Raw genomic sequence first — 24,616 nt, forward strand, 5'->3', positions numbered from 1 at the left:
GCATTAACAGCTCCAGATTGAAGCAAATTGTATTTGTTAAGCATCTGTCTCCCTTGCTAAGTGGAGTTTTTTTTATATATATAAAGCTAATTTTTTATAGGGAAAGGGCTGCTATCAATGCATCATTCAGTGAAATATTAACAATAGGAAATCCGCACACCCTCAGGGGTGACCTTCGGGGTTTGCAGGGCCCATGGCAGGAAGAATTTGAGGGGACCCTTTTGCTCTTAGGAAGGGGCAAATAGGTCTCCCCTTCTCCTTAATGCTTGTGGTCTCTGCACATATGAGAGAGGTGGAGTGCTGGGATATGACATCATTTATCCATGCTCACCTTCACTCAGCCTAGACAGGACACAAGAGTGAGGGAGAGAGGTAAGCAGTTGCACGATGTGGCCTAAGGTGCTATCATTTCAAGAAATGTGTGTTGCCAATAAAACCAAGGGAGAGCTAACCCTTTTGGAGCCGGGGGGGGGGGTGATGCAGCCAAAGGACTTCACACACTACATAAAACACATTTGCTCATTCGCTCAGCTTACTCATCAGGTGGCACAGGTGCCATGCAGTGCCAACCACACTACTACTACTACTACTCTATTAGTAAGAAGTTGCTTAACACTGTTATGTGACCCTGGCAGGGGTAAGCACCAGCACCAACACTGAGCATTGGAGCAAGAACTGTAAAGAGAACCGGGGTTTTTCGATCCTAACGTGTGACAGTTCGGAGCTGCGAATACCATTAAAATTGAAAAATGACACTATTGCCACTCAACACCTTTCTATGGGGTCTTATATTGGTACAGAAGCCATAGACAATGAAATATGAGATTCATAATTTTATTTGTACAGATTTTAAAGTTAAACTGTTAATACGGTATATTTTATAAATTTTATTTGTTTTTAATCTATATTATCATCCTGCAAGATCACTAAAAATAGATATTTTTTGAACTGAGGGTTCATTGTAAAGATCTGCAAGAGTAACTTTCTCAGATATGTCTTTCATCCCACACTGGAGAAAGGAAGGTCAATGTGAATGTGCATAAGGCATCGCTCCCATGCCCTCTGTTCAAGGATTAATCATTTTGCCCAGTAAGCATGTCCAGCTGATGCTCTGAGCTTGACTTCACAATATGTGCCGGTATAGATAATTCTTGTATTTAGATACACATCAATGTGATTTTACAGTTTATGCACAAAAGATGCCACCTTACACAATTGTGGCTTTTAATTTCATAGCTGAGTCTTCACAACACCTTAACTGTTTCAGCACCGCTTTGCTACATTTTAAACTGCTAGCTGTAATTCTGTATTCTTGGAATTAGATTCCTCAAATGGCAGGGGGGGGAATAAAAAATAAATGTAGATTGCAATGTTTATACGTTTTGCCTTAACAGGGTGCTTTATGTGTTACAGTATAGATCTTGAATCATTTCATAATTATGATAAGTTTACCTACTGTACAATAGCAGGACTGGTGCTTCCATTGGCTTAAGGGGTCCTTTCAGAGCATGTGGGGGTGAGGCACATGTTTTTAAATTTATATCACTATAATGTATCTTGTGATCATATGTACCATGCTCTTTGATGTATAATGTATCATCGTTATGTATAATTTTAATTAATGTATAATCAAATTTCTATTGGGGCACCTAAAAACCTAGAGCACCCCAGATCACCAAGACTGCTTTTAAGGATCCATGTCCTGGATGGGAAAGCCATGTGTTCCATTGCATTATGACTTTAATTTTGACAGGATCCATACTATGTTCAACACAATTACAAACGCTCTTAGCTCTTACTCAAAACTGTATACCCCTACATGAAACACTAAACCACATGATTAATAGCTAACAATGTTTTGCAAACAGGTTAATCATCACTTAAAGACTCCCTTATGTATCCTTTTTTTAAGAACCGACATATTTGGTGTTACATGTACCTTTTTTAAGATAAATATGCGTCAATTAAATCTGTGATGGGCACTAGCCATATATCAAACCAAATTAGCATAATGTTTATATTTATAATGGATGATCATGGGGTAACACAATATATACACAATCACAGTACCTTACTTTGTTCACTATATCTGTCTCAGCTTCTTTTCGCACATTTTACCAGTCCTGATATTTTTTTTCTCTTTGAGCTTCCTATTTTCTGTCTGTACTAATTCTCTCCCTCCATACCAAACCCATTTTGTCCGTCTCCTTAACCTCTGTTTGTTGCCATGTCTACTAATGATTCTTTCACCCTACATATCATTTCCCCACCAAGCTCCATATATGCTTCCATTCTCCCCTCTATTGTCGGATTTTCTACTTCTCTTGTTTTCATACTTGACCCATGTACCTCCACTCCCATGTGAGTCACCCTGTCTCCCATCACTGTACCATATTAATATCAAGATAGAATATTCCATCCCATTTTAATTATTTTTGTGTATATGCCCCCCCCAATTCCTAATTGCTCTGCCTGCATTAAAGTGCTAAAGTGATCAATATATTTAGCACACAATATGGAGCCTTTGAAGCCCTGCAGTTATGATGTTATGGTCTAACATGTTTAAAACCTAGAAACATTATTAACCATTAATGGAATAGTTTCTTTGAACAATCATGATGGGGCTACTTCTTTACAATATTTTTTAATCAGCAGTACATAGGCCTTGGTGTTTAGATGAAATGCTTATTGAAAGGTACTGGAAAAACATTTGGATATATGTACTTCACTTTTTTTTTTGCTGATAACGTGCATTACATTACAAGAAAGCTTGAGAAAAGATATATGTACACAGAGTGGAACCATTTTAATTAATAAAGCTGCCTTTTCCTTTATTACTATATTGATCAAGAGAAAACAAAGCTTTCTCCAAAGCTACTCCAGGGAAATATATGCTAATTGAATTCATTTCATACATCTTTGCCACAGTAACTATTACAAAGAGTTCCCAGTGGATCGGAGATTCACAAACCTGCCATAAACTGGTATTAACAGGACGGAGTGCATAGCTGTCCATGCCTGGTAATTAAGGAGGTCTGAATTAAGTATATCTACTGGTTTAGCAGTGAACTTTGGAAAAACATAAATCTTAGCATAACACAATTCATCTATGGTCATAAATACTTGTTGCTCAGTTATTCTCCATGGGCTAATGATCCATTATTTTACGTATCTCTAAAATACCGGTATTATTTTTCAGTTGTCCGAAGGACGGTCAGAACTATTGTTTGCAGTTAACCTGTATGCGGGGCACAGAAGGTCACCAATGTGTCTGCTTTTGCCTTTGCACTTACTCATTATATTATACGTATTATATATTACACAAGATTTCTTCAACTGTGCTATTTTTGTACTAAGCTTCATAATTTCACATTGCTGCAACTGTTTATGAACTAGCATCAGTAGTATCAATTTAAGATCAGGTCAACAAAGAGAAAACGTATTCTTAAAAACTAATTATGCATTATGGTGAATTGATTTGCTCTTACTGAAACAAAATCTTCCTTATGATGAGGCGCATCCAGAATAATCAATGTTTTAAATGCTTTCTCTGAAGATAGGAGCCAGCTTACCACCTTTCCTTATAGTCTCTTGTTTTATGCTACTACTATTATTAATAACCGAGTCCTTAATATGCATTACAAAGCATTTTACAGCCTTCTAGTCTCAGCACTAGATCTCACTCAACTCTGTTTTAAGGTATTGGCAAATTATACAGTTTACAGCTAATCAGGCAAAACCATATACTGCTCTCAATGTAATTGCATTCATTAGCTAAAGTGATCCTATATCTGTCCTTCCAAGCAGAATTAGACAGCAAAACTTCAGAAAGTCAAAGCTAATTGAATTTGTAAGTATTTGATTATAACATAATTTGTGATGCGCAAGAAGCCTGAGAACTGCTATGTTTTGTTGAGAATAAAGAAAAACTACCAGCATACAGTACATTATATATCATAGCTTTTGTTTTCATAGTATAAATACACATGGGAGGTCAAGTGCGCCCCCCAGCCCCATTCACCCCATAATAACTAATGTGTACTAGCACACAAATACTCACGCTAACACTTACATGCTTACACATACATGTTCACACTCCTACCTTGACCTGACACATTTTTATAGTTGCTCACACATGTGACCCCATCTTGCTCTAGTCTCTGGGCTGGTCAAGTTGAACTGGCCTGTTTGAAAAGTTTGGCAACGTCTCCCCTACACAACTTCCCTTGCAAATACAGCAGGCACATGAATCACCACGAGAACAAATTGCCTCACTGTTCTCAAAACACAAAATAATACAACTACTGCATACTAATCAGGGGCAGGCTAGACCAGGGTACATGGGGAGAATTACCTTGAAACGTTGCTGGTCCAACTTGGACCAACCACCCAGTGAGGTTACAGTGTGCAAGCAGCTATAATGAAAGGCTCCGGTCAATATAATAGTGTGGGGTGTGAAGAAGTATATGTATAGCGCTCATGTTGCTTACCAGGGGGTGCAAGGGGCCAGGGAGGCCAGTCAGCTTTATCAGACCCCCAGCGTAGAAGGTGCTGGCCTTCCCCTGATGGTAATTATATATAAAGCAGAGTCAGAATATCAATAAATTTGCTTACTTAAAAAGTACTTGTTTGGAATATTATAATATTTGGACCTTGCAAATCCTAGGACTTGCCTTGAATTCACTTGAAATAAAAAATATTTAACTGGCATATATTTTACCGAATAGACCAGGGTAGCTGACAATTTGTTGAACTGCATCTCCTAAAAAAGTTGGGCTTTTGCTATGGGGATTATAGTTGAGCAATATCTAGCAAGACCCACCTGTTGTCTGTCCCTGAGGCAGGCTGTATTCTACCTCTAGGCTAGGCTTAATCCTATGTGTTTAAATCAATTTCTTCTGTGACACTTTTGAAAATAATTACAGATAATTTTTGTGACATTTAACATCAAAACCACTTTGGCTAAGCGCCACCACTGTGTCCCAAGGTTTCCAGGCAATATTTTAAATTCTATTTGAAAAGCAGTTTTGATAAGACTCCATATAGTGCACAGATATATGATTCCACATATTGCAGGTTCTGTGGTTTCTCAAGAAACCCGGCTAACAAAAACGGACCATGCGTCTAAGTGAGGTAAATCTCAGCCTTGTTTCCTTTGCTCTTTTATCAATGACATAATTCTAATACTTTTGTTGTTTTTCTCACAAGGCCTTTTTTTTTCCAGCGTAATACTTATAGAGATCAAAATATCCAATTTGTATTCTCTCTCCATGGTTAAGGAGCACTCAGGAATACTATACGTCAGGTTAAATTTATTCCACTATTGCTGCAGAAGCTTCGATTAAGTGCAATTGGCACTTTGTGCCTCTGGGACGAATTTCAAGGCATGAGAATCCTTGCAGTTTTATTTTGAAAATAGCTTTCTAGCCTAAGTTAGAGAGTCATATTTTATTCTCAATTTGTTTATCTGTTGTTAACCTGAAAGTCTTAGATTAGGTTCATAGCAATGACTACATTAATACACCTCAGAGAGAATTAAGTTTTTTTTTTAAACAAATCTAATTTTCCATGTTGGCAAGAAACATTGGGGTAAGTATTCCAACAATTAATGGAGCTTTCTTTAATCTCTTAAAAGAATCGAGAATAATAACTTGAACATGGGCTGGATAAGTTAAATGGATCATTTTTGTGTGGGTTACAATGTTCTTATGCAATATACTATATTTGCTGAATATTATTTCTTCGCCTAAAAACCAATGGCTAATTATCCCAATTCCAAAGGCACCAATATTAAACATGTACAATATTTACCATGCAAAGGTAAAATGTACAGACAAAAAGACACCTGTAATAGTTTTCTGTTCTGCATCTTCCCCTAAACTTTAGAGTAAAACCCCCACATTTTCATAAATTGCCATTAGAAGAGTCTTTCAAACTGTTGTCTGCTATAAAGTTGATGTGACCTCTCAAAGACCTGCTCGTTCACTCAGCATACAGAAATTCATCAACACAATATTTTTCCGGTTCCCTACCATACAGTAGAATGATTGCTGATAAACTGCGGTAATCTAAAGGGCATTGTGAAGAAAAATAAGATAGAGGTACGTCAGTCAGGGCTGATTCACCTTAAACTGTCATTTTTTTCTAGAGCCTTGGCTTAAATTGTTTTTTAATACACCATTCAACTTACCAAAGCATTCCATTCGGATGGAAGCAGACTGAATGCCCGTTACTCATAAAAACGGCTTGAACCTGTGGTTTCTGTTCAACATCCTCCAAGATGATTAACGTGAAGTGGAGTGGGTCAGAGCAGATGATCAAGATACCTATATTTCCTGATGGATAGCTGTAGATTGTAGTTAAGATAGAAAAATACTTTCTGCAACTCAAGGGATATGACATTTTAAACAGGAGTGATTTCACATAATGTTGTAGGGTAATAGTTCATGATTAATTTACGGCTAGAGCCATTATCAACAAGCTTTTTCATAGAGATTTCTTTGAACCCTTGAAATGGTTACTGGTAGAGACAATGTGAATAATGCCGTGTGCACATGTAGGACAGAATCCATAGTCTGGCTTTTCATCCAAACTTATTGTTAGCAAAATAATGGTTACTTTCATATTTGTTTATTATTGGGCACGTAAAATGTTAATTTATTTGTGCCTGTATTTTGTCTGATCTTACGATCAAGCATTTAAAAAATGCAAGTGTTTATAAAATACGCTGCAAGCGCATTGTCAGAAAATCTATAATAAACCTCTATTAATGAAAAACAAACTAACAGTACTTAGCTCAGTCATTAGAAACGATGATTTGAAAGAATAACATAGATCCTGAAATGTCACACTGCTCATCAAGATCTACGCATAATCTGTACAGCGAAAGATACAAATTAGACGCCCTAAGTGCTAAAGCCTATTTGACTATAATGGAGACTATAGTATGTTCTAGTATGTTAGTTCAGCAACTGAGTTTATGAGCAGTTTTTCCTGATTCCATTTAGTTTCGCTATAATTTAGCATTCCACTTAGTAGGGCCAAAAAATACTGCAAGTGCCACACAAGTTTTTAAAGGGCAGAAGCCAAATATTTAGGCAAACCTTTCCTAACACAATGTTAAAACAGCTCAAGTTATAGATTTAGTCACACATTAAACTAAATCATTATGCATATGGATTAAAGGGCATAAACTAAACATTACATATGTATTGTAAACTATTGCACAGTGTCGGATACAAAAACTGTCCTGTTCCATCTGGAAACAGAATGCTGAAGTTCTTCCCAGTGTGGTAATGTTCAATGGAGGCTTTTTTTTCTGTCTGAAATATAATGGACACACGATACAATTAACAACACTGAATACATCTTTGTAAGAGAGTTATTTTATGCTAATCAACATCTATTATCTATGGCTGCAAAGCATTGCATTTACAACTATATTTTGTCTGAGCAGGGTTGGATCTGACAGAATAACTGTTACCGAGTAAGGATTTTTGCTTACCTGGAAAAGGATTAACACCTGTCTGCTTCAAGAAAGGTGCAACAATATACCCAGATTAAGGGGTTTATACCCTAAAGGAAGAGCCAGTAGGAGACTATATAGGACAGGTCCCACACTTCACTATTCATTATATTCATGGTGCTGCATACTATATAATTGGGTAGACAGACTGAAGAAACCCCAGTGCTTTAACTATATATTATACAGGTAGAGCCGAGCTCTTCTTGGAGCATAAACACAATGGGAATGGATGAACTCTCTCTTTAGTGAATTGACCTCCAAAGTATACTTTGTAGACAGACAAATGACCACAAATCATGCTAAATCCTGACATGAGTAGAATATGTTCAAGCACATGATATTACCTAGAACAGTGGTTCCCAACATCTTCCTTATGGCACCAAACCACATAGTATCACATGGGGACCTATAGAGCTGGACAAAGTATATTAATCAAAATGTTTTCCTGGGACCATTGCCAGATTTATGGACCATGATCCATCACAGGGACACTTTTTAAAGGCTTTATGGGATTATGAAATGATATTAAGACACATAGCTAGTACTATGGTGCCCATGCAAGGCCCATGTTCCTATTCTGTGCTATACCACTTGCCTCTGGTCTTCACGGTGGTTGGTTGGCAGAAAGGAGCCCTGCAGCGTTTGGTAATGTTGGTGCAAGGTGTACAACTCTAGACCATTAAGTAGTCCAAAATCTGAAATTGTATTATTTCTTTCCTGAAAATTTTAAGCTTAATAAATATTGGTGTAATCACAAACAAATGGGTTTCTTTGGTTGTTTTGACATAATACATTTGGTTAATAATTTATTTTTCTAATGTATCATAATATCAAGTGCTTGGGTAAAATAATGAGTGATTTCATCCAAATAAAATCACAATAGCCTTATAAAATAATAGTATTCCTGGATACTGTGAAACAGATGATGGGAAGCCTCACAGTGACTCACAAATGAGTGACATAAATGTATCCAATTTACTTGTATGCTGGGCTGTTCACATTTACAGGCATTCGGGGTGATGCTATGGATTTGCTCAAATAAGTAAATATATCTAAATCATTATTATATTACACAGCATCTGTTACAGTGGAAGGTCAATAAAATGGATAATCGGTTGCAAAGTCACAGTTGCATAGCTCATATTTCAAACTTAAAAAGGATGAATATCCAAATTCTATTCACTTTTCCAGTTAAGAGTTGTCTAAAAAAAAAAAAACCATGATATACCTGAAAGGTCAGGTCATATTGTGAGAATATGAGCATTAGTAATTAGTAAACATTATATTACCCCAGTAACACTACACCAAATAATAAAATATTAATATTTATTCAGAAACATTCTGTCAATCTGAAAGAGACCTGCTGAGCCTTCTAGGTGGGAATGCCAAGACTGTTGACCGGTGCTTTTGCTAATCTCAACTCTTTTTACATTTCTTGAGAAACTGTTGTTCATAAGTAATGTAGAATATCTACATGGTTGTTATAAATTTATTCTGGCTCACCATTGTTACCTCTTGACTGCAATCATTCCATCGGTTATCCAAAATTTCAAATTTCAAAAAGTATTCAAACAGAATAGCTGTTTGGTATGTTATTGGGCTTCCTAAACCGCCAAATATAAAGCGATCCCTGTGCTAGTTTTGGGGCTGAAAGTTTATACAGTATATTTATTTAATATTATGTGGTTTTGAGCTACTGCAAGTTATTCTAACCTGCATTAATGTGTCAATTAAAACTGAAGACTCCTTATTAAAAGCTGCACTTTCATCAAAATTAAACAGCAATGGAACATATACGGTATGTTAATATGTAATTTGTTGATACAGCAGGCCTTTTTTAAGTAAGAGATATGAAGGGGCATTATTTCAATAATGAAGATATCACTATTCAGCTGAGGGTGCAGACCAAAGCTAGAAGCCCAACAATACCATGTACCCCAAAACATTTGGACAATGATAGCGAGGCTAACAAACTCAATGCGTGCACTATGCTTCTAATACACATTTGGCAAATTAATACACTCAAGGTGTAAATCCTGCATAAGGTTATTGTTGCTCTAGACACCCTGGCAAGGTATGGAGCTGCAAGTAAAACACACAAAAAGACTTGGAATGGCTTGAAATCATCAAATTAGTGCAGCCCATGTGGGTAGTAGCTTCCCTACCACCTCTTATCAGCCCTCCTCTGCTTTGAACATCAGTATGTGTGTTATATCACTGCAGCCATATTAAAATTATATTTACATGCAGCCATGCAAAATTAAGAGAAATCACTAATCAATCCACAAAATACTTGAAAAAAAAACATATATATGTGTGTGTAAAAAAATAACAATAACATACTTTTTGAATTGTGGTGTGTTGCCCTCTTGGAGGATCTTCAAGTTTCTGTTCAACTGGAAAACTGCTATGGAGCCCTATATTAAACGATACAAAAATGAAATTGTTATCTCTGTTACAAGAAAAATATGAATCTAAATGCTACCAGAGTAACCAAAGAACCACTTCCCTCTGTAAAGCTCAATTACATATCCACAGCAGGTTCTATCCATGTCAGGTCAGGTCCTGCATATATTCCACCCACATCCTTGCTACAAAGAACTTTGCCCTTAATTATCAGAGCATACCGTTTTTTTTTTCTTATGAAAATCATATGCTTTCAGTTAAAGGTACCAGTAAGTACTTGAAGAAATATGAATCTGGACAGGTACATAATCACAAAGATGCATCTAGCAACAATTAAGATAATATAATATTTGCTCGGTGTTCCACAACTACGTATGTTTTAAAAAAAAGCCGTGAGTAAATATTGCCAGTTACCAACATTTAGGACACAAAGTCCCATTAAAAATAAACTGCACTACACAGTGTTTGGTGTTCAACAGTCAAGATTGGGGAAGCTGAAAATAATTCCTCAGACAGATTTAATGGCCCCTGCTACACATTAGTGAATCTAAAATCTGTTTGATCACATCTTCTGAATCATTACAATGTATCTTTTTACAGCAAATACTTAATTGATGGCATCATCGACCTCCTGCCATGTCTATCTATTTTCTTCTTTCATCCTGAAGATCACATGCTGGGACCACAAGATGTAACCAGGCCCGGACTGGCCATCGGGCACACCGGGCATTTGCCCGGTGGGCCGGGCCACGGCAGGGCCGCATTGACTTAGGGGCTGATGGAGCTGCAGCTCCAGGCCCCTACCCTACCTACGGCCGCATTAACGCAGGGCATAAGGGGCACCTGCCCCTTAACCCCTCCGCAACTGCGACCGGGTCCGCCACTCTAAGGGGCCGGAAAGTCCCCATCAAGGCCGGCCTTAGGGGTCTGCGGCCGCACAGGGTTGAGATTAAAACATCGGGGTTTTTTTTAAAACTTTATTTAACATCCTCCTTGTTAAATAAAGTTTTTTTTAACTTTATTTAACATGGAGGATGTTAAATAAAGTTGAAAACCCCCCCCCGATGTTTTAATCTCAACCCTGTGCGGCCGCAGACCCCTAAGGCCGGCCCTGGTGGGGCTTCCCGGCCCCTTAGAGCAGGGCCGACCTTTGGGGTGTGCGACCGCACAGGGCGCCACACTCCAGGGGGCGGCGGCGGGGGGCGGTCCGCACCGGGTGCCGCTCATCAGGGGGTGCCAACTTGCGGCACCCGGCACCCCTCCAGAGACGGACAGTAATGTCCGCCGCTGGAGGAGAAGGCTCGCAAGGGAGCGGTATCGGAGGTCTTTAACAGACCTCCGGTTCCCTTGAGTGATTTTAAGCCGGGTTCAACCCGGCTTAAAATCATTCAAGGGAGCCGGAGGTCTGCTAAAGACCTCCGATACCGCTCCCTTGTGATCCGCCCGGCAACAGCTGCTGTGCGCCGGGGTTTGTTGTAAGATCCCGGCGCACAGCACTGAAGCCGCGCCCACCGCTGTCCGTGCCCTCTGACCCGGAAGAAGACAGGGAAGACAGAAGAACTGAAGAAGAGGAAAAGAAGCTGAAAGAAGAAAGGAAAGGTAGGAAAGCATTAAGTGAGAGTGGATTGCTATATGTGTGGATTGGGGTGTGTGTGGATTGGTATATATGTGTGTGGATTGGTATATATGTGTGGATTGGTATATATGTGGATTAGTATATGTGTGTGGATTAGTATATATGTGTGGATTGGTATGCGTGTGGATTGGTATGCGTGTGGATTGGTATGCGTGTGGATTGGTATATATGTGTGGATTGGTATGCGTGTGGATTGGTATATATGTGTGGATTGGTATACGTGTGGATTGGTATACGTGTGGATTGGTAAGTGTGTGAGAGGGATGGGTGTTATGCTGTACCATTTCCAATGTACATCATAACTCCCATCACTCTATACTGTTCCATACAGTGGCAGAGCTGGGAGGCAGAGGCCTTGCACCCCCACCGCAGGACTCCTGAAAGGTAAGTGAACTTCAAAGAGGGAGAGGGTAGATAGTTAGGAGGGGGTAGTTGCGGCGGGCTTAAGGGGCTCTGCGTTAATGCGGCCATATAGGACCAGTCAGTCCGGTCCTGACTGGGCCTATTTTAAGGTGGGGGCCTGGAGCTGCAGCTCCATCAGCCCCTAAGTCAATCATGCCCTGCCACAGGCGCGGTCTCAGTTGCTGCTTGCTCCGGCAACAAGGTAAGTAGGGTGAGGGAGGGGGTGCAGTGAGAAGGGGCAGAGGGGGGTTAGATAGTGAGAAAGGGGGAGAGGGGATAGATAGAGGCGGTACATATTGAGAAGTGGGGAAGGGGGTTACATAGTGAAAAGGGGGAACATAGTGAGAAGGGGCAGATAAGATGAAGAGAGGGGGTAGTGTGAATGCGTATGAGAATGAATGAATGTGTGGATGAATTGTGTGAATGCGTATGACAATGAATTCATGTGAGGATGAATTGCTTGAATGATTTGTGAGACTGCATTAATGAATGTGTTAATGATTTGTGTGAATGATTAAATGCAAAGATGGTACATGAAGGGTGGGCTTTAACAATAAATAAATAAATAAATAAGGGCTGCTCAGGCTTAAATGCCCGGGCCTATTTTTTGTCCCAGTCCGGGCCTGGATGTAACCCACATTTTCCAGGTCCTCCCCATTCTCCTTTCCACATGATGTGGGGGCATGAGTTATGTGTTCTACTTGGAACTGTGTGTGATACCTGTACCCTGTTTCCACTGGGATCCCCTCCTTTAGTGCTTTTGCTTCTGGAACAACCAAGCTCTCTTAAGCTTAATAAACTTAATAAAATGTCAACTTGCTTGCAATCCCTTTTTGATTCTACCTCCACTGTTCCTGTCTCCTCCTCTTTCTAATCTTTGTCCTCTTAAACCATGTGACGCATCTTGTGAAAAGTCTAAACACAGGCAAGGTCTAATGGTTGTGTGTTTCTATAGTTTTTTTAATTGGGTGAAACATATAGTTGTCATGGAAACATGACATGTTTAGCTTTGATCTTACTGGATGCATCTTTTTTTTAGCTGTATTTTGTGCAGCCACACAGCTTATCTTAAAAACTGTATGTGTGATTGGAGAACTTGATAATTGCAGTTGTTTTAGTTTTTATTTCTTTGTTAATTTGCTTAACCTTGTATATAGTACTAGTGGTTGATTGTATTTCCAAGAAGATTATTGTGTTTAATGGCACTTCATTAAATTGGGCCTGCCAAGTCCAGCCCCTTCTACATCATGTTATGATAAAACAAATAATGATTTACGTTGGAGAGGTGCATCATTTAAGGCGCATACATCATAATATACCTTTTACCATCAGAGGATGTAATAGACTGTCCCTTGGCGGGGTTGGTATTGATTTGCTGTGGTCAAATAGGCCAACAGAATCTTTCTAGAAGAAAAACATTTTACATTAAAAGCATTGAAAAAGATAAAATGTAACATTATCAGCCCATGAAATGTATTTTCTCAACCACCCTTTAGTTTCCAACAAAAATGATATGCTTACAGTCATTCTGAAACAGAACAGCTATGTCCTTCTTGTTTTGTTTTCTACACGGCTTTTTGTCCTAAACTTTTCTGAGAATTTAGCCACATTTGCTTAGTGGCTATATTTGATCGCCAAAAAAAGTAGATTGTCCCAAGCCTGGTAACTCTTAGTATTGATAAGGTATTTCCTTTCTGAGGTAGGGCTCCCACACGGGCCTTTTGGAACTTTTTACCCATTCTTTGAAAAATGTTGTGCAGCGGTATGTATTATTATTAAATAAAAAGTAAGATTTGCATAATTGTTATTTTAAGTATTTGAGTAAAAAAGCAGCTTTACTGACCCAACACTAATCACTTATTGTTCCCTGCTTTTTCTGGCACCATTTCCCACAATGGTTAAAGAGACAGCTGAGGATAACAGTGGCTATCGGTCCAAAGCACAAAGTGAGATGTATCCTGTTTGCTCTATATTTTTGGTCATTGTAGAGTACAGAAAACATATTTTACTCAAACTATTAAAGTTACTTGAAGTATTAGCTGCCATTAATACTTAAACAGTAGATATAATTGACCTATGATTGTGTATAAGTCTCCAGTGTCTTCAGTATATACAATACATGCAGAGCAGTTAATATTTGTGATGGAAATCCCTAAAATTATAAGACCCTTCAGCTAACTGATAAATGTGTGGACAGAGAGTGTTTCATTCATTTATCTGAATAAGTTATTAATTGATGCCCTTAATAGTATTCATTACGTCCACCCTGTATACATGTGCAGACATCAGCTGAGAAAACGAATGTAAAGCTATAACAAGAGAATGTTAAGACTGTTTTTTATAGACCAGTAAAGTTTCAAGTAAAGTACAACACAAAACAACTGAGACCCATGCCACACGACATTTAGGTGGGAGGCTTTTGTTTTCTGGGATGTGGCTAAAAGACATGCTACAGGGCTTCAGTATGACTTTTTTTGACTTTGTGACAATTGCCCCCCAGGCCGCCCTGAATCGGCATTAAACGGCCGCGCGGCCGCCCATTTAAGCGGCTGATCCGGCCACACCAGTAGGCGGTAGGCCGGCCGAACTGGCCGGCACACCGAAATGCCATTGCAGTCGATGTGGCTGTGACTCTTAAAGCGGCCAGCGTGTCTTACGGCCGCTTTAAGAGTCACAGCCACATCGGCTGCAATGGTTAATCATTAAGCGGCCGTAAGACACGCTGGCCACTTTAAAATCATTAAGCGGCCAGCGTGCCTGCACAGTGCCGCCCAGTGTCCTGTGTGACTCCGCCCCCTTGAGTGGCACGTCACATCGTCAATGTGATGGGCCGCTCAAGGGGGCGGAGTCACACGGAACAGCTCCTCGTGACAGCTAGAAGAGCACGTTGGAGCACAGCAACAGTGAAGGATGCGGCAAAAACGTAAGTATTAAAAAAATAAAAAAAATACACTTTTGCTGCTGCAGCTAATGAAAAAAGTAAGGATACTTAACTTGGGTACTAACCATATCATTTCTGCCAATTAAAAAAAAAATAGTTGGGGTAATAGGTGGAAGGGGAGCCATATTCAAAGGGGGGCTGCATTGGGACAACAATTAAATGCAAAATGGGGTGGCTAGGGGGTATAAGTAAACAAAAGGGTGGTTGGGGCACCACATAAATCAATACACAAAGGTGGGGGGCTGGGTTCAAATTACATGGGTCAGTCATTAACAATGCAAAGGGGGGCATCAAAACACAAGGGAGGGGGCTGGCTGGGGACATCACATTAATCAATACACAAGGGTGTTGGGGTATAATGTACAAAGGGGGCTGGCTGTGGGCACAAATACACATGGGGCAATACACAAGGGGCATAATGTACAAAGGGGTCTGGCTGGAGGCACAAATCCACATGGGGCAATACACAAGGGTGTGGGGGGAAATACATTAAAACCAAATGCTGGCTGGGCATCAATACACAAGGGGGAAAAACAAACAAACAACAAACCAGTGTGGAAAGCATTTTGGATGTGGGTGTCAGTGTCGCAGAGCCTGTCCTGGTGTGTTTGTGTTTGGATATCGGTGTGGCAGAGCCTGTCCTGGTGTCTGTGTGTTTGGCTGTCTGTGTGGCAGAGCCTGTCCTGGTGTGTGTGTGTGGGTGTCGGTGTGGCAGAGCCTGACCTGGTGTGTGTTTGGATGTTGATGTGGCAGAGCCTGTCCTGGTGTCTGTGTGTTTGGCTGTCTGTGTGGCAGGGCCTGTCATGGTGTGTGTGTGTTTGGGTGTCAGTGTGGCAGAGCCTGTCCTGGTGTGTGTGTCTGGGTGTCGGTGTGGCAGAGCATGTCCTGGTGTGTGTGTTTGGGTGTCGGTGTTGCAGAGTTTGTACTGGTGTGTGTGTTTGGGTGTGGGTGTTGCAGAGCTTGTACTGGTATGTATTATTTGGGGATAAAGTTGGCTCACTCTGGACTGTAATTTGTTAATGTTATCTTGGTGCTGGTCGGGTCCTATGTGGGCAGTGTGGACACCAGGGCTGGCTTTGGGGGTGTGCATCCTGTGATCTATGCCTGTAATTTAGGGGTTTTTATCTATACACCTTTAATGCTTAGTTGTTATGTGATTTCCAGTTGATCTGTACCGGCAAAGCTGGGTTTGTGTGTTATTCTGCTATGCTATGTTTGCATACATTATTTATGTATACCTGCAAATACAGAGTTTGTATTTCTTATTCAGTTGATCTATACATGCACGTGCTGTTTACATGTGTTGTTTATTTGATCTATACCTGAACTACCGGGAGTAAGTAAAACAGAGGTGTGGCTTGGTGAATGAGGGACAAAGGCAGGGGCCCAAGGAAATGCTTAGGGTCCAATTTTTCCATATTTAAATTTTATTTTGTTACAAAGATTAGCTGTTTAATGTATTAAACATAATTTTTTTTACTCCCAGTCCCATCACATTACATCAATATGCGTTAGAAAATCAGGAAAAGATGGGCATGTATAGTGCGCTAATTCGGTGGCGCAACGGGCCACCTGTCTAGACTTGCCCCCCAGGCCTTAGGCTGCCAGCCCTCTCCTGTACATATGTAACTTATTAAGGCATTGAGAAGAAAGATAATGCATTTCTATTTAAACATTTTGATATATAAACCCATCTACTGGTGTTTATATACATCTTATTGCGATTTTTGAGGCTGCAGAACACTGTGATACACACAAACCTAGCGAAAATTGTGAGCTTCAAGACAAGAGGGCAGTCGGGGGAAGAAAAAGGGAAGACGGTATTTGGGTCCTGAAGAGGGACTGTCCTACCTAAACAGAGGTATCTGGAAGGTTTGCAAACAAGATCTGAGCATTACAAATATATCTTTAGCGGAAATTCCAACAAATGGTGCATTTTAACCACTGGATACTATAAAGCTTTAAATATCAATAATATCAAGAAATTCTCTATCTCCCTTAAATGCCCATCATTTTATTTATCACATCTATCAAGTGTCTGCTAAGGTCTTTAGGCACAAGAACAAGCCAATTGTCTCTGTTATTTCACCAACATGGGTGGTAATGAATGGCAAGGCCAAAGTATGAAAGACTCTGGGGAAACCACACATAGCTCATTCATATCCAGCATTCATATCCAGCATTTCAACTGTAATAGTACTGTATTATACTATCATGTCAGAAAAACAATGTAAACCATGCTTATTTCGTATAAGCTAGTGACCCCAATACAAATTGGAGCAAAAGCAATGGATGAATATAAAAAAACCAAGGGTATGATTTCTGCAGCAAGTACCGTATTTAGAAAAATAAGGCACTGGAATTGCTTGTCACATAGCATAATACTAGAACAATAGTGAGTGGTAGTAAGATATTAATTACCTATTCAATTTTAGAAAACGTTTAAAAAATAGTAAAGAAGAATAAAAACCGCCAATGTACAAATTCAAAAGCCATAAACAAGAAATAAAGATACTAAAGATGTGGTGGAGATTTCTAATGTTAAGCCTCAAGGTTTATCCTATTAACTCCAGTAGTACTGAGTAAATCTGGGTCTGGTGAATTGTAGACTTAGATAAGACCCATCCTGGCTCCGTGACACAGAACTAGCTTGACATCTCTTTATTACAGTGTCAGACCAGAATTCCAAGTCATTACTCAGTTCATTCACACTGATGAAACACCCGTCATTTTACTCTCCGGAGGGATATATTGTTTGGAATTCATTGCTCTCCTCGGTGCCAACACTGCCACAGAATTCAATGGAAAATCAGTGATATTAAATAAGCAGAACGCTGTCGGGGAAACAGGGAAATTTATAGAAATTCAAAACCTAAATTTCTGGAAAAATGGAGTAATTTTGAAGGTTTAGTATCTAGCTTTATTATTATGGGGATGCTAAAATTACTAATAACAAAATCTGATGCTTAGAAAACTATATATTTGGAAGCAAATATGTTATAGACCTTTTATACCTGAAGCTTGACAATTTCCTCATTCACAGAATGGGCACTACCATTCAAGGACCTCCTTGAACCCCTTTTCCCACTTCAAATCAAAACAACATATTAAAATAGTGTATTAAAAAACAGTCCATTCAGTATTTTGTTTAGTGCTCCTTAGACCCGTGGGTTTCCGCTGCTCATTTCCAGTAGACTAAACACAACAAAATAAAGAGTATCTTAAAATAGCTTAATATGAATTTTTATCTCTTGTTCTATTATATAGGCAACATTTTAATATCACAACAGCAACATAGTTTGCCTAGGGTGACTCCCTTGTAATCAACCCAGTTACAGCGTGGAGGTCTGTGCTTTAGCTGCTACAGAACTCTTATTACATGACCTTCTTTGATAAAGTAGTGAGTTGGATATGACATCATAGCCGGCACACAACACCAATGACATGCACAGCATAAGGAAGACATACTGTAGGATCGCCTCCTTCACAGGAGGTCTAGGATGGGCATCTCGGGCTTAGGTCAGGACTAGGGTAATAAGCCTCATAAATATTTTATTGTATGTGGTTTTGGTAATCTGCTAAAACTCTCATTCATGGTTATCATTCTATTGTACATTAAATATTGCACCTTATTGTATGGTGGTGTTGCTTGGTTGTAATTTAAAGAATTTAAACAGGGGTGACTACCATGTCCTTGAGTGCCATGAACTAGCATTTTAATATTCTACCTAATAATCACAAGACCAGAAAATTAACAATGACCACAGTGTTATTGATCAACAGGAAAACATGTTGTATCTGTGGCCCCCAGAGGATGCCACATCTCTGTTCTTTGACTTGATGTCAAACTGTAGTCTAAAAGTTACATTTTGACAACCTCTCTCAAACACGTAAAATTTAACTTTTCTTCTGACATCCCCCCCCCAAAAGAACGCCTACACGCAGAAGCTAAGGTTTGACATCCTGCTAAGAAAATTGCACCGATAAATTCAAATGTGCTTTTATCTTAAAATAGACATTTTCACACACATTTACAATTCCCTAGATTTAAAGAGCTCATCTCACACCGAAAAACATGGAAATTGACTGTATTAAATGAAACCATTCCAGCAGACAATGTGACTGTTTTAAGTGGCTGTGGTTTTCAGCCTGGCTGACTTGATTACCTATGAAATGAAAAAAAATCCCAATCAGAAATCTTGTCACTCAGAAGTGCAGTAGGAAGAGATTGGAAATAACAAGAATAAAAATCAAGATCAAATGAAAAATTTGAAGGAGGGAGTAAAGTTATATTTCATTAATAAGGAAAATAGAAGGTAAATTTTGCTGATACTCCTAATTATTATCTTGGCATGTGCCCATGGTGGGCACATGTACCATGGATACAAAAAAGAACTGGCACTCTTCGGTCTTTTGAAATATAAACAGTTAACTTATTGAACTATATATATATATATATATATATATATATATATATATATATATACATATTTACTTTACATACTTTATAAAAAATGTGTATATAATTGTATTTGTTCATTCAAACCAAACCTGACATTTTTAAAGATTATGGGTGCAGAGTTATTTATTTTTTATTCTCAAATATCATTGGTTAGCATGTTTATGATTGATCATTTGTCAGTGACAGGTCAACTTTGAATGGAAAGGTTGCTAAGTACATTTCAATTGAGGACGATATCTCCGCTTCTGATCACATTCCATACATCTTGACAATTTGTGTACACTAGTCCTGCCCTATACATTCTGAATGGCAAGAACGTGGTGTACCAATTTTTGTTAGCACAATAGTGCTAGTCAATAACGAAAGCTACATATTTCTTACATTAAACTAATTAAAACATTTTCCCTTCAACACATTGTTCTTGGTCTAAATGCTCTCTATATGAATGGTAGGACAAAGTCAGGGAGAATGGCGTAGATAATGCAGCTAATACATTTCAAGGTTGCAGGTTCACATTTCTAAGAGGTCAACTCTACTTTTAATCTTTCAGTCGTAGATAAAAATGACAAAACTTTATAATTAAGATATTAAAATTAAATGAATGTATTAATTATCTCTGACACTACTTCCAGATCTAAGCACTACAGCTATTAATATTAACAACATATAACATTTACACTGCTGATACCTATTTTTTAAATCAAAGTAAATCCAAGTATATGTCTGCCTCGTCTAATACATTTTGGTAAAGAAGTTAATTTTATATTGAATACATTAACCGAAAGGTCAAAACTATAAAGGGAACAGTAACACTAATTGTATTATTAATAATAATGTTGCACTTTAACAGTACTTTTCATTTGAAGATTTCAAAGCAATCTGGAAACCAATTAAAAATAATTAAAATGATAAGGTTTATGAACTTTAGGGGAAAAGTAGGTTGCTGATTTTTTTTTTTATGTGCGAATCATTCTTAGCTACTGATCCAATGCATGAAACTTGTTAAACTGACCTTCCTTTTATAGTATGTAAGTCTTCAAAAGTGTTTTTAATCTATTTTAATAATAGGCTATTAAGATCATGAGCTGCATTCTATATTAAATGGAGCAAGCTCAACAATATTTCTAAAACTTGGACCCATTTTAAAATAGAATCTGTTGCTATTGTTTTGCAGTCCATTATAAAAAAAACCACATAACCCAAAACTATAAAAAGCATGAAGATTGTTAGGTTAAAAAGGTACAGGTATGTTAATGAAGTAACTAACAAACCTTCATTATCCATGGGTAGTTTGAAAATGCCAAAATCTTTCTCCTACAACTTTTACGGATGACAGTTCAGAGTGATGACGTATTTCCACTTATTTCAGAAGAAATTAGATATTTTTTTTTACATTATTTAATGTAAACATTGGATGTGTTAAAAAAAAAATAAGTTACTTGGATGAAAAAAAATGCAGCGGTCTAAGTCATTTCAGAGGTATTTTATAAATTATTTATTGTCATTCCATCTTTGTGGATGTTTTCGTATATTTCTTAATAGTTTACTATAAATGCTTAAAAATATACATATTTTTTTTTACAGTGCTGACTCCACAAATATCTAAAGTAAAATTATGTAAAGTACTGATAATGCTAGTGCTAAACAAACTTATTTTTTGATAAAACAAAAACATTTTAAAAACCATAAGAAAAATAGCACGAAAAAGAAAGAAGACATGCTAAGATATTGAAAACTATGTATACTTGTGCAATAAAGAGTTTAGGGTTAGTTGTAACCAAAATTCTGCTAAAGAAAACATATCATAGGGTGTACTAATGTATAACTGGATGATGCACCTTTCAAGAATGCCCATATGCGACACCAAACAGATGTTGGAGGGCAGAAAACATATTGTGTATTGTGTATACAGATAACCACTGGTGTATGAATAAACTCAATGCTTGTATTAGAATTGGAGCCCTTATATCAAGATCCCCAAAGTCTAGTGTTTCTTCTGCTAGCAGCTGCAGACACCAGTTTAATTATTTAAAAGGGGCAAAATAAGCCAATTGGTCCTTTTCTGCTGTCGCTATCTACACTATATGGACAAAAGTATTGGGACACCTGACCATTACACCATCAGGGACTTTTATGACATCACATTCTAAATACATAGACATTATATGTAGTTGGTCCCCCTTTGCAGCTATAACACCTTCCACTCTTCTGGAAAGGATTTCCACGAGGTTGTGGAGTGTTTCTGTTGGAATTTTTGGACACTACCACTAGTGTAACTACAGGGGTTGCAGCTGCGTCAGGGCCGTGCTTCCAGGGGCCCAGTGTGACCCCTTCTTCCTGTCTCCTGTTTTCCGGGGATGGGGAGAAAGGAACATATCGGGGTCACGTTACATCATATGATCATGCAATTTTTGCACCAGGCCCCTATGGTTTCTACAGTAGTTACACCCCTGATACATACACACACACATCTACAAAACAGCATTATAAATAAACGTGCCATGTACCGGGTTAAGTCTAAGTGAAAATGTAGAAATTGTATTATGCTCAATGTGTTTTGTTCTTTAGCGGATCAGTGTGTTCAAAACATTACAAATGAAAAACGATGTTCATAAGGGAATAAAATAGAACAAGGATGTTATTTACTGCCACCCAAACTCAAAAACTTATAAAATGTGTCAATGGAACCCAATCAGTTTGATTTACCATAAGTATGAAGGTTGTGAACAAGCAAAATTCATACTTCATGTGCACACTAATTTACCTTCTCCAAGTAGAGAAATCTTTTTTTATTGTCTCGATCTACAGTGATACTGACACCAGACGCCTTATGAGACATCATATAAAAAAGAAAACCTCAAAGGAAGCACTGCCCCGAAACAATGAGTACATCTTTCAAATCAATGTACAGTGTTTGGCATGCCGAATAACCTTCCAAACCTCATACAAACACTCTTTATGGAACTCATTTCACTGATAAATTATTTCTTAGAACACAAGAATCTACCCCTTTGCAGCAGCATATGACGATCAGATCCTATTTACCTGAGCACTATGAGATGCATTTTAGAACACTTGTTCCACTCAAGAAAAGTTACAAGAAAGTGTCATTTTTAGGAAGATAACCCCTATTTCATTATGTGAGTTCTCAGTGATCTCCTTTGTAATATAGTTCATGTAAGTAGCCCAGTGCTACATATTACTTAAGCAAATATGTCCATGGTTTAAACTCAATATATAATAATATTCAATCTATAAAAGAAATCTGAAAAAAGAGGAGCGCAAGAATTAACAATTCCCATGAACTTATTACTGCTTCTTTGGCTAACCTCCTCATACTGTTCCCCTACACTGCTTTAGGAAAAAATAGTTTAAAATAACCCTGTTCCCAGTTGTTATGCATTGTCATAGGCTGTGGCATCATTATATTCCTTCAGTGCATTAATGAAGTGCTTTTTCCTTCAGTTATAATAATAATAATGAAGTCAAATAGTTGTTAGCCACTATCCCATTGGATAACTTGAAATCTAATAGGGCAAATTGACATTGTTTCTAAAATTAGTCTTTTACTTAAGATTTGTTGATTTATATGTATATATATATATATTTATATATATCTAGTATCACTGCAGGGACGTAACTAGAAACCACACCCCCCCGACTTCACCAAGCAACATGTCTCACAGTGCCACCTTTGCCCCCAAACTTATCAGTGCTGTATTTGCCATCAAGCACATTTTCTATGCTATCTTGGCCGCTAAACAGGTTGTGCACCACAAACAGCCTATCTGTGCCATCTTTGTCCCCAAGCAACTTGTTAGTGCCCCTAAACAGCTTGCCTGTGCCATTGTTGTCACTAAGCAACTTGTCAGTCCCCCAAACCAGCTTGTCTGTGCTATCTTTGCCACCAAACAGGTTGTCAGTGCCCCAAACAGCCTACCTGTGCTATCTCTGCCCCCAAAAGCTTGTCAGTACCCCAAACAGTATCCCAGACTGCTTGTCTGTGCCACATTTGTCCCCAGACAACTTGGATGATCTCTACATTCCTTGTGCTGCTTGCTGTGGGTATTACCCAAACCCAATGGCATTAAGAGGAGACAATTGGTAGCAGGGGTTGCCTGGCCTCAAATCACTTGAGGCTTCTGGTAAACGGGAGCTAAGAGGCACTGCTGTGGAACCTTGTTTTTTCATTTATTTTTTTCATTGTTATCATTATGTAAACGAAGGGAGGGGTTGAGTGTGTGTATAGTTTCAACTCACTTGCTCTTGAGTAGACAAGGTGAAATGAGCAAGTCCTAACTCCCATTTACAGTTTACAAGCAGCTTGATAATGAATGCATCATAGAGTTATGAGGTATGTTTCAGTAGAGTGTAAATGCAGCTTAGCAGCAATAAATTTCCCAGTCCATCTTATTCAAGCTTGTTACTGCAAACTCGCCTCGGCTTCTAACTTACATTTATTTTCAGTTCATATTTAACTTGGGCTTTTCCCAATATGTCTTTGCCCAGACATTACACATTACTAGATGTCTATCTTCTGAAATTACCTCTACATATTTTTTTCTTTATAATTAAAATTAACTACTTTGCATTTATACGTGTTGAATTTCACATACAAATTAACATGTATTTCAATTCTTCTTCCCTTCATAATTTTGACAGCGCCACACATTTACTATATCTGCTGCTCCAGTGGCAGATTGGGTGCTGCAGCATGTGCCCATTGGCTTGTTATATCCCGCCGCACGATACATTGACCACACTTACATCATCAGATGGCTGCTGGTCTTAAGGTGACGCCTGATGATACCCAGTGCAGTCCTGTTCCTACGTTTTCCATATCGTCAAGTTTCCTCTGCACATAATCCCACTGACAACACATTTTATAATCTTAGCAATGATTATTTGTGGTAAGTAGCAACAAAGAATGCCCTTACCTCCAGTAGTGGATTAGGCAGCACTGGTACAGAAATGAACAAATCATCCAAAAAGCAGTTAAAAGCATTGCCAGAATATGGAATGTCTATTTTCACATTGTCTGTGATTTTATTATCTTCTGCTGCCAGAGTAAATGAAATTGTGTTCATTGCAAAAAGAGCTAAAATGGGACCAGAAAAAAAAATAATCACTTTTTAGTGTACCACATTTATTCTGGGTAGATTAACAAATATATAACACAGTATTTGCAAACTAATACGGAAATAGAAGCCTAAATTTGAGTTAAAGAAAATGTTCCTCCTCCTG

The 24,616-nt window shown here is 38.4% G+C and overlaps 1 protein-coding gene across 1 annotated transcript in view; it reads right to left on the reverse strand.

Moving 5' to 3' along the window:
* Positions 1 to 24,616, reverse strand: part of ERICH6B (glutamate rich 6B) — a 38,605-nt gene that overhangs the window by 5,649 nt on the left and 8,340 nt on the right. Inside the window, exons 6-8 of the mRNA XM_053456027.1 lie at positions 24,310 to 24,470; positions 13,289 to 13,373; positions 9,869 to 9,942 (exon numbers count right to left, since the gene is read on the reverse strand). Of these exons, the coding sequence (XP_053312002.1) occupies positions 9,869 to 9,942; positions 13,289 to 13,373; positions 24,310 to 24,470 (320 nt within the window). The remainder of the gene's footprint in view (positions 1 to 9,868; positions 9,943 to 13,288; positions 13,374 to 24,309; positions 24,471 to 24,616) is intronic.

Source organism: Spea bombifrons, chromosome 2 (assembly GCF_027358695.1).
Source record: "Spea bombifrons isolate aSpeBom1 chromosome 2, aSpeBom1.2.pri, whole genome shotgun sequence".
Taxonomy (NCBI): Eukaryota; Metazoa; Chordata; class Amphibia; order Anura; family Pelobatidae; genus Spea; species Spea bombifrons.